This window comes from Triticum dicoccoides, chromosome 3B (assembly GCF_002162155.2).
Source record: "Triticum dicoccoides isolate Atlit2015 ecotype Zavitan chromosome 3B, WEW_v2.0, whole genome shotgun sequence".
Taxonomy (NCBI): Eukaryota; Viridiplantae; Streptophyta; class Magnoliopsida; order Poales; family Poaceae; genus Triticum; species Triticum dicoccoides.
The window spans coordinates 260,865,240-260,875,765 of record NC_041385.1 but is presented as its reverse complement, the minus strand read 5'-3'; the positions used below and the strand labels follow the sequence as shown (position 1 = coordinate 260,875,765).

Sequence of the window (10,526 nt, the reverse complement as noted above, 5' to 3'; positions counted from 1 at the left end):
GGCGATTAGGTCGACCTAGGGCAGCCCATAGCCGTCACGCGCCCAGACGGGGTCCCTCCCGGGCGTGTGGGGTTTCGGGTCCCAAAAGCGCCGGCTTGCTGTCTTGCGTATCGCGCTGGAAGTCGGCCTCCCGCGGTGTGAGTTGCGGAGCATCTCCCTCGACGCCGCGGGTACACATCGACGTGTTCGTGTGACGCAACACTCGCCAGACCTTCCGTCGCTTTATTACTCTCCCAATAAGATGAATAAAACTGTCACTTAGCATGTCAATTCTTCATAGAGAAAACATTTTCTTTTGAAAAACTGTCATCATTTGATCTCGATCAAACAGCTGCAAGGCGTTCGCTGTGAGTTTCTTTCCAAAGAACCTTTGCCGGCTAGCATTATACTCCATCCGTTCCGAAATACTTGTCGAAGAAATGGATATATCTAGATGTATTTTAGTTTTAAATACATTCATTTTTATGCATTTCTTCTACGAGCGGACGGAGAGAGTACTACCGAGGAAAGAAAAGCATCTGCGTCGCCTTCCTCCCAAAACCCAAATCGAACTCGCGGCGATCTCTCGCCTTCCCAAACCAACAGACTCTGTACGGTCTTCTCGCTCTCGCGCCCCTCCCACAGTTTGTAGCGTGGCTGGCAGCAGCAGGGTGCCTCGCCGGCAGCTCTAATCTTGGCACTGAGCTGTGCCTCCAACGTGTTTGAGTGAATGCGCAGGTGGACGCGCTTGCTTTCTTCCACGCACTAGATCTTGTGAATTTTCCGTCTCCACCTGATTTTGAGATTCACCGCTGACCATGGCTGACGCCTCCGCCGGCGGCGGTTCCCTGGATGAATACCCAACCATCGACCCAACCTCTTTCGACGTGGTCCTCTGCGGCACCGGCCTCCCGGAGTCCATCCTCGCCGCTGCCTGCGCGGCCGCCGGGAAGACCGTCCTCCACGTCGACCCCGACCCCTTCTACGGCTCCTTCTACTCCTCCATCCCGCTCCCTTCCGTCCCTTCCTTCCTCTCCGCCGACTCCTCCACCCCCTGCCCGTCCTCCCCAACCACAACCTCCTCCGCCACCGCTGAATACACCGCCGTCGATCTCGAGCGCCGCAGTCTGTACTCGGAGGTTGAGACCTCGGGGACGGTTCCCGAACTGTCCAGGCGCTTCACGGTCGACCTGGTGGGTCCCAGGGTGCTGTACTGCGCCGACGAGGCCGTGGACCTTCTTCTGAGGTCAGGAGGAAGCCACCATGTGGAGTTCAAGAGCGTGGAAGGGGGCAGCCTCATCTACTGGGATGGTGCGCTCTGCCCGGTGCCAGACTCTAGGCAGGCCATCTTCATGGACAGCACACATCGGTCTAAGGAGAAGCTTAATCTTAGGGATAATCTTAAGGAGAAGACCCTCTTGTTCAGATTCTTCAAGCTTGTCCAGTCACACATTGCCGCATCATCTTCTGGCGGTAAGGATGGGGAGGGCCAAGCCTCTGGTAAGATATCTGAGGAGGACTTGGACCTCCCCTTTATCGAATTCCTCAAGAAACAGCAGCTTCAACCCAAGATTAGAGCGTAAGAGCATGCTCAAGTGTTTTAGCGTATTCTATTTTTAATAGCAATTTGACTGATGTAGGTTTCTGTGTCTTATTTATAGGGTTGTGCTATATGCAATTGCCATGGCAGATTATGATCAAGATGCCGCAGACACATGCGAGAAATTGCTAACAACAAGAGATGGAATCAAGACCCTAGCTCTTTATTCCTCGTCCATTGGGAGGTCACTTTGCTCGCTTGAACCTTTTTCTGGTCCTCTTTTGAGAAGACATATCTTCTACTCCCTCCGTCCCAAAATAAGTGTCTCAACTTTGTACTAATTTTAGTACAAAGTTGTACTAAGGTTGAGACACTTATTTTGGGACGGAGGAAGTATGATGTATATAGTGTAACATGTGGTGATTTTATATGTGAATTGCTGTGGTCTAAATTTCTATATGTGCTCATGTTTTCTGCAACAGGTTTGCTAATGCCCAAGGTGCTTTCATTTATCCTATGTACGGGCATGGTGAGCTACCGCAAGCTTTCTGTCGCTTTGCTGCTGTTAAGGGTGCCCTATATGTAAGATGTTATTCTCAGCTATGCTATTTTTCTTTCTGATGAATCTTACATATACTATTACTAGAACGTGATGATATGGTATAGACTGCCCTTTGGTTGTACCCTGTTGCTTTGGCTTAATAATAATCGTGCAGCTATATGATCTTTCTGGCCCCATGATTTGTAAGCCTCTGTTGCAACCTAACTGGAACGTAGTGATGATGTGGTAGGCCAAGGGTTTAGCACCTCTCTACTGGAATGACCTGCCCTTTCAAACAAGAACATGGCCAATTATCCTGTAAAGTATTGTCTTTTTGTGTGACTCTCTTGATACTTAGACTCTGGTATATCTCTCTTCTGTCAATCAGGTGTTGCGGATGCCAGTCACAGCCCTCCTCGTGGACCAGGTATGATAAAATTTAAGCTCTATGCTGGACGTGTCTGTGCCAATGTTTGTCTGTCTGATATAGTCAATTGTACAATATAATCTTTCCTTTTTGTTGCTCAGTTTTTATATATTTTTGTTATGGATTTTACTGTCATCTTCAAATATGTACCAACAAATCGCAAATCGGCATAGGATTCCATGACACCCACTTGATCCAGCAAAGATGAGTAGAGAGAATTGGCAAAATTACCTGCTGCTGCTGCTAGAAAAGATGCAGTGTTACCATAATTAGGTTCTCCTGTACTATCATAGTCTGGAATAAGATAAAACAATCAGCAAAATTCAATTTTTTTGGCATCTTTAGATGGTGAAATTTGTTGGCAACCACCAAGGTTATGCATCTCAGTCCTGAGCTCAACAAGAATAGTTCTGCGGAAGTGTTTGTCCAATCTGCAAATCGGTCAGGGAGAGCCTGATTCAAAGTAGATGCATGGGATATTTTTTTTTTCCACTCAGGATAAGAATGAGGTCACGGGTTCAAGTCCTGGAAACAGCCTCCTGCAGAAATGTAGGGAAAGGCTGCGTACAATAGACCCAAAGTGGCCGGACCCTCCCTGCGCAAGCGGGAGCTACATGCACCAGGCTGCCCTTTCAGGATAAGAATGATACTGACTCATTTTATATATTTGAACGCATTAGGTTGATTCCCAGAATCAGAAGATCAGCGATCATTTTCAGTGTTTATTTGCCTATGAGTGATGTCGCATGCTTTAGTTAGGGACCTGCACGATCAATTCTGTAATCTATGAATAGCACCCAACAATCAACATTCTCTTGATCAGGAAAAGAAGCGTTATATAGGCACCAGATTGGCTTCTGGTCAGGATATTTTGTGCCAGCAGTTGATACTTGGTCCCTCGTACAAAATTCCTTCATTGGACATGCCATCTGATGCTTCAGACTCAAACTTGACGAGAAAAGTTGCCAGGGGAGTATGCATAATCAGCAGCTCCATAAAAGAGGCTTCATCAAATGTTCTGGTTGTTTTCCCCCCAAAATGTAAGGACAGTTATTTCTCCTCTGTTAATGTTTGTATTGCTTGAATAAGTGATTTGCTTCTCATTTGTTTCCTTCATTTTAGCATTACAAGAGCAGCAAGCTACAGCTGTTCGGGCGCTTCAGCTGAGCAGCAATGTAGCAGTATGCCCTCCTGGAATGTAAGTTACGTATGCAGTGTTAGTGTTTACTTTTCTGCATCTGACATAGGAACAACTGCATTTGAAATTGTCACCATATAGGCAGGCAACTTTGCCTTACAAGCTGATCTCCACCTTGCAGGTTCATGGTATATCTGTCTACTCCCTGTACTGATGCCTTTACGGGAAAGCAGTACATAAACAAGGCAATGGAGGTTCTTTTCAGTACTCAGGCTTCAGATGATTCAGAAGGCCATTTGGAGACAACCAGCAAAAACATCGAGGATAGAAAGCCAGTGCTAATCTGGAGTTGTGTGTATGTTCAAGAGATCACACAGGTGCATTTGTTTGATCATTTTGAACACTAGTAAAGATATGTGCTGTTCAGATGTCATATATGTATTTGTATTAAGACATCCATTGTCCCATCTTCCACTATCAGGGAACATCTGGTGCTGTATTGTCATGCCCCATGCCGGATGAAAACCTGGACTACAGAGATATACTGGAATCGACAAAACAGGTATTGCGTACGTTATGTGTTGATAAATTTTATTCTCATTTCTGTACTTGCAGGAGATACAGGCCAGGATTCTGGCTCATTATGGAAGCTTCAGAACTGAACTGTACATGTCAATAGCGAGTGCTTTATTACGGTGTTTGCATTGAAGAAAGAGTAACTAGTGCTGGAGTGAATTCGTCTAGTTCTTGTTAATTACGTTGTGTCTGATGTAGGTTTGGAGATTAGCTCTTCATTTACTTGATAATGTCTCTAGCTCTGTCGAGCATAATGAGATGTGAACACAGAGAAGGCACATGCAACCATCTGTCCTTCATCTTATAAATTCCTTTCATTGTTTTTCTTGCAGTTATTTACAGATATTTATCCTGACGAAGAATTCCTGCCTAGAAACGCAACTCCTAAATATGCCGACGATGACTCTGATCTTGCAGAGTAGAAACATGTTTGCAGAGGTAATAACATCGCAGCATGTGGAACTTGTACCGTTTTCTCATTTTATTGTTAGATGTGAAGATATCAAAATCATTACACATGGAGCTGTACATTTACTCATAGTTATCTCAGTGTGCTTGAAAATGTTATAACATTTACACATCGGACTTTGCACTGTTTGCTCATAACCTCAGTACATTTTGAAATGTGAACAACTGTGAATTTGCACGATCAAAACTTTTGAAACAGTTTTCTCCAGACCTGCTTGGATCCTGAATGAGAAAAGATGGGTTAACAAAAGAAATGCCAGGGAAGCTCCACTATCAAAATTTTTTATAGAACACCAAAATATGTTGCTGTTGAAGCATCTATTTAAATATTGGTCACATTCTCTCCGGAAAGTACATATGGTGCCAAATAACCCAAAATATCGAATAACAAAGAGTTAAGTATATCTCAATTTCGTTAGGAGAATGTATGGTGATAGATGATGTGACATGGCTTTCGTTTTGAAGTTCACGTGCTCTGGTAATTCCCAGTTTGGCTTGGTCAAGGTGCACCATTGGTTACAATGTTCTTGTGAACACTATCATACTGGCTCACCTTACAAAAGAAAAATCTTGTCCTGAGTAGGTTGTTATTTTCCGCAGGGTTAGTGTTTTTCTGGACAAATATTCCACAGAAGATACATGAAGGCATTTTAGATACATCGCACCAACATGGATGATCTGCTCAGCGAGCGAGACCACAGACAACGTTGATGGTTGTATGGCTTGTTGCAGTGCCTGTAGTTATTACTGCACAAGCTACATGTGGCGCCTTTCGTTTGTTGCACTGGTTCTTGCTACATGTGGCGCCTTTCATTTGTTGCACTGGTTCTTTGTACGAGTGAAACAGAGTAATGAAATTGAGTTTAAACTACTTGTCTGATGCATCCACGGAGTTTGTTACCATAACTATCCTTGGAGTCGAAACAAGGATAACTTCGAGGGCACCAGCCTTGTGTTGTGCGGGTGATGAGCTTGCTGTCGATGTATCGTCAGCGCATGTCGATCACTGCAATTGGTGCTGGGATCTTGTGGAGTGCACGACTTGTGCTGTCTGCTCCTCCCATAGCAGTCGCGACTTATGGTGTCTGGCGGAGGTGGAGGGCGGCATGTTGGTGGAGCGGGGCCTCCCCTTGGTATGTGTTTGTGTTGTTGGTGTCTGTTGCAGCGTTTGACATGTTGTCGACGGGAGTGGGGTTGGCCTTGTTGAGTTTTGATGTCTGGAGTGGGCTTTACCCTTGATAGATGTATTGGGCTTTGCTCGGTTTTCTGTAATTAACTGGGCAACAATCTTTTTAATTAATAGAACTGGTAAAGCTTTTGCCCGTGTTTAAAAAAAAGGCTTTCATATTTCGAAAGATCGCCCAACGGAACATTATAAAAGGCTGTACACCATAGGACATTGATCTCGTACCCTGCATAAATATCAACATAATGAAACAGTAAGATTTTGGCAGAAGAACATAAACGCTATGTATTTAATAAATTTGCTTCAAAACCAAACACGTTCCACACCCGTTTCATCTGGTTTTCATGGTGCATTATAGTATGCCATCTACCATCAAGTCCACATGGTATTTTGGTTTGGTATCTATAATCATCTAATTCACTATGCTTCCTAATTTGGAGCCCTCTCGTTCAGTTGAGGTGTTCAATTTTGGATTTCGTTCATGATTTTGATAGGGTCAACTATTTCTTAACGAGCTTTCTCATTCACTTGAGGTACTATTCAATTTTTGATTTGATCCATGATCTTGGTTGGTCAAGATTTTTCAAATTAATCGGCAAAACCAACCTATAACAACACATTGGTCCTGTGCGCCCTCTCACCATCTAAACAAAGAAGCGCCGACATGTGACATTGTAGAATAGAAACAATATCAGTACATGTGGTCATCAAAGCAAAAAACCTTCCTCGCATAAGTATTGGTTGATTGATTAGCAGATAACACAAAATAACATCATCCAGAAAAGCCCACTAGAACACCACATTAAAAAGAAAGAAAACACACTTCAGCATGTTCTCCATGCGTTAAACCAATTTTGTGACCAGAAATTGAAATGAAATCCTCATTCGAGGCTATCTCTCAAGCTGGATCGATCTATAGGCGCTCCCATTTTTATAGTCGCTTCATCACCATAAAATAACAGTCTGGATCTTTTGCACCAGGATGCTTATTTTGTTTTGTTTGTTCCGTTATGTGAAACCTAATCCTTTTCTCGATCGTATGGATTTTTTTTTTTTTTGAAATAGCAGCATGGATGCAGAAGCCGGGATCTTCGTCCTTTTTGAAATACAGAATAAATCCGAATAGATAAGCACAAATCATACCTACAGCTAATTGTTTTTATTTATTTGATGAGAAGACTGTCCTATTTAGATTTTTTTTGAAACGAGTCCTATTTAGAATTGCAGTTGCTTGATACTCGATCGTGTATTATAATTCCATTGCTTGATACTCGATCGTGTAGCAGTTAGCTAGTCAGAATCGTATATACAGTTAACTAGCATTGCCAGTGTCACGGAATTAGACCCATCGATCTCAAGTTCCCACCCTTGCGCATCGAGAGCTCAAGTCAAGTGCGCTGGGAGAGGAGTGCCAATGGCGGGGACGCCGCAGCTGGAGACCGGCGGCGGCGAGTACACGCAGGACGGCACGACGGACCTCTGCGGCAACCCGGTCATCCGATCCAACCGAGGAGGATGGAAAGCCTGCTCCTTCGTTCTTGGTAAGGAAGCTCCGCGTGCCCCTAAGCCCTAACCTTCATTTCGTTGCACGTAAGGTCGTAAGGAAGAAGAAGCCCGATATCCCTGGCCTGCAACGCCGAAGAAGCCATGGCTGACCAAGTGACCTGCAGTGTACGAGGTGTTCGAGCGGATGGCGCACTACGGCATCGCGTCCAACCTGGTGCTGTACCTGACGAGGGAGCTGCACCAGGGCACGGTGCGCTCCGCCAACAACGTCACCAACTGGGCCGGCACCAGCCTCATCACGCCCGTCCTCGGCGCCTACATCGCCGACGCCCACCTCGGACGCTACCGCACCTTCATGGCCGCCTCCGTCATCTACCTTCTCGTAAGCCCTTCCCTTCCTTCATACCTCAGCTGATCAGCTCGATCGCCGGCAAAAGCTGTCGCTGAAAATGAAAAAAAAAAACTTGGCCAATGGATGATTGCGCAGGGAATGTGCCTGCTCACCATGGCCGTGTCGCTGCCGTCGCTGAAGCCGCCGGCGTGCGGCACCGGCACGGCGGACCCGAGCTGCGAGCGCAAGGCGTCGAGCCTGCAGTTGGGCGTGTTCTTTCTGGCCCTGTACACCCTCGCCGTCGGCACAGGCGGCACGAAGCCCAACATCTCCACCATCGGCGCCGACCAGTTCGACAAGCACGAGCCGAGGGAGCGCCGGCAGAAGCTCTCCTTCTTCAACTGGTGGATGTTCAGCATCTTTCTAGGCACGCTCTTCGCCAACACCGTCCTCGTCTACATCCAGGACAAGATCGGCTGGACCGTCGGCTACGCGCTCCCCACCATCGGCCTCGCCGTCTCCATCGCCGTGTTCACCGCCGGAACACCCCTGTACCGCCACAAGCCGACCTCACCCGAGAGCTCCCTCACCAAGATGGCCGGGGTCATCGTCAACGCCGTCCGCAAGTGCCGCGTCACAGCGCCCGCGGACCCGCGCGACCTGCACGAACTCGACCCCGACCAATACGACAGGAAAAAGTCGTCCCCGCTGCCCCACACGCCGAATTTCAGTGTGCTGAGCAAAGCGGCGGTGAGGACCGGGGCCGGGAGCACGTCGCGGTGGTCGCTGAGCACGGTGACGCAGGTGGAGGAGACGAAGCAGATGCTCAAGATGCTTCCCGTGCTGTTCATCACGTTCGTGCCGAGCGCGATGCTGGCCCAGATCAACACGCTGTTCGTGAAGCAGGGCACGACGCTGGAGCGGCGCGTCGGCGACTTCGACATCCCGCCGGCGAGCCTGCAGGGGTTCGTGACCGTCTCCATGCTCGTCTCCGTCGTGCTCTACGACCGCCTGTTCGTGCCCTGCATGCGGCGCTTGACAAAGAACCCGCGGGGCATCTCGCTGCTCCAGCGGATGGGCGCCGGGCTCGTCCTCCACATCGCGATCATGGTGATCGCGTCGGCGACCGAGCGGCGGCGCCTGGCCGTGGCGCGCGAGAACGGTGTGCTCGACAGCAGGGGCACGATGGTCCCGCTCTCCATCTTCGTGCTGCTCCCGCAGTTCGTGCTCATGGGCGTCGCTGACGCCTTCCTGGAGGTGGCCAAGATCGAGTTCTTCTACGACCAGGCGCCCGAGGGGATGAAGAGCCTCGGCACATCCTACGCCATGACCAGCCTCGGCGTCGGCAACTTCCTCAGCAGCTTCCTGCTGTCGACGGTGTCGCGCGTCACGCGGCGGCGCGGAGGAGGACATGGAGGCTGGATCCAGAACAACCTCAACGCCTCGCGGTTGGACCTCTACTACGCCTTCTTCGCCGTGCTCAACTGCGCCAACCTCCTCGTCTTCTTCGCCGTGTGCCGGATGTACGTGTACAACGCCGACATCGCTGACGGTAGCAAGGAGAAGCAGGGGAGGCCAGGAATGGTGAAGGAGCCAATCGTATAGTCTCCTGGGAATTAGCACATACCCAAAACCCAAAATAACATTTTCACATAAAAAAATCAGTTGCAGAAACTAAATACAGTTGCACCAAAATAAATGGGCAATTGCACAAAAAAAGAGAGAGCATGCCAATGGATCTTAGGCTGGTCATAGTGGGGAGTAACTTAGACTAGTAACATACATACTCCCTCCTTTTCGGTTTATAAGGCTTATCTCAAAATTCTAGTTTTTTCATTTTATAAGGCTTAATTTGGTTGTTCCCCATCACATGTTTAGATTCCAAGGGGCATTAAATCATTGCATGCAAGTATTAAGAGAAAATTGACCAATGCATGTACTTTATGCATGCATGCATTGCAATTAATGCATTGGTAAACATAATTTTTTGAGGAAAATAAGAGCATTAATTGGATGCTTTTGCAAACTACAAAAAGTATTCCACCATTCACGATCTACCTTGGTTGGTGAGATTTTTGAATTGAGCCCTATAAACCGGAAAGGAGGGAGTATGTTACTAGTTCATGTTACTACCTTCATAATGAGAAGTGTCATAGGTGTAATAACATACATGTCTTCATTTATTACTTTATAGACTCATTTTGTATTGGGAACCGCTATGTGATGGTAACATATTATGTTACTCTATTTGTCTCTCTCCTCTTTAATTACATGACACATCATCTTTTTTGCTTATGTGGCATCTATGTTACTACTTATGTTACTCGCACTATGACTAGCCTTAGAGCATCTCCAACAGACGCGTGGTTGCACGGCGCGCTAATTTTGTATCGCCGGAGTGGATCTCCGTGTAATACACGCCGGAGGGGCGGAGGCAGACACCGCGGAAGCCCGAGCTGCTCCGGGGGCGCGGCGGCATGGCGGGGCGGTGAATGAGGCGGCGGGAGAAGGCGCAGCAGCGGCGGGGCGCTGGAAGAGACGGGGGAGAAGGCGCGGCGGTGGTGGGGCACCGAAAGAGGCGACGAACAAGATGCGACGGGAGGGAAAGGTTTGCGGTTAGTGGGCGCCCGCACGCGGTTTTTAACCAGCACGTTGGACGAGACGTGCAAAAACTGCTGCGCGCGATGCCGCTTTTCCCCGCGCGCGCCGATTTTTTTCGTGCGCGTGCTGGAGCGCACCAAACGGCCTCTCGCGTGCCAAATTGTCGTTTTTCCACACAAGAATTCAACATCTCTAACTATCCCAAGTGGTGTAATAGTGTCTCTATTAGCAAG

General features: G+C 47.8%; 2 protein-coding genes across 2 annotated transcripts; both read left to right on the top strand.

Moving 5' to 3' along the window:
• Window positions 1–495: 495 nt before the first annotated feature.
• On the top strand, window positions 496–5,553 carry LOC119275830 (rab escort protein 1-like). Its single transcript, XM_037556754.1, has 10 exons — window positions 496–1,558; window positions 1,641–1,763; window positions 2,002–2,101; window positions 2,449–2,487; window positions 3,311–3,527; window positions 3,610–3,685; window positions 3,807–4,002; window positions 4,107–4,187; window positions 4,534–4,639; window positions 5,270–5,553. Exons 1-9 carry the CDS (start codon window positions 798–800, stop codon window positions 4,621–4,623), a joined length of 1,683 nt encoding a protein of 560 aa, XP_037412651.1. The 5' UTR covers window positions 496–797; the 3' UTR covers window positions 4,624–4,639; window positions 5,270–5,553.
• Window positions 5,554–7,233: 1,680 nt separating this feature from the next.
• Window positions 7,234–9,513, top strand: LOC119281228 (protein NRT1/ PTR FAMILY 5.2-like). The gene is made up of 3 exons (XM_037561815.1): window positions 7,234–7,396; window positions 7,526–7,743; window positions 7,849–9,513. Exons 1-3 carry the CDS (start codon window positions 7,270–7,272, stop codon window positions 9,295–9,297), a joined length of 1,794 nt encoding a protein of 597 aa, XP_037417712.1. The 5' UTR covers window positions 7,234–7,269; the 3' UTR covers window positions 9,298–9,513.
• Window positions 9,514–10,526: the final 1,013 nt, after the last annotated feature.

Bases quoted from the DNA above. Each gene is read 5' to 3' on its own strand.
- LOC119281228 (XM_037561815.1), top strand. From the start codon at position 7,270: ATGGCGGGGACGCCGCAGCTGGAGACCGGCGGCGGCGAGTACACGCAG. The intron at 7,397-7,525 runs GTAAGGAAGCTC...AGTGACCTGCAG, and splicing joins AGCCTGCTCCTTCGTTCTTG to TGTACGAGGTGTTCGAGCGG. The intron at 7,744-7,848 runs GTAAGCCCTTCC...ATGATTGCGCAG, and splicing joins CCTCCGTCATCTACCTTCTC to GGAATGTGCCTGCTCACCAT.
- LOC119275830 (XM_037556754.1), top strand. From the start codon at position 798: ATGGCTGACGCCTCCGCCGGCGGCGGTTCCCTGGATGAATACCCAACC. The intron at 2,488-3,310 runs GTATGATAAAAT...TCTCTTGATCAG, and splicing joins CAGCCCTCCTCGTGGACCAG to GAAAAGAAGCGTTATATAGG. The intron at 4,003-4,106 runs GTGCATTTGTTT...TTCCACTATCAG, and splicing joins ATGTTCAAGAGATCACACAG to GGAACATCTGGTGCTGTATT.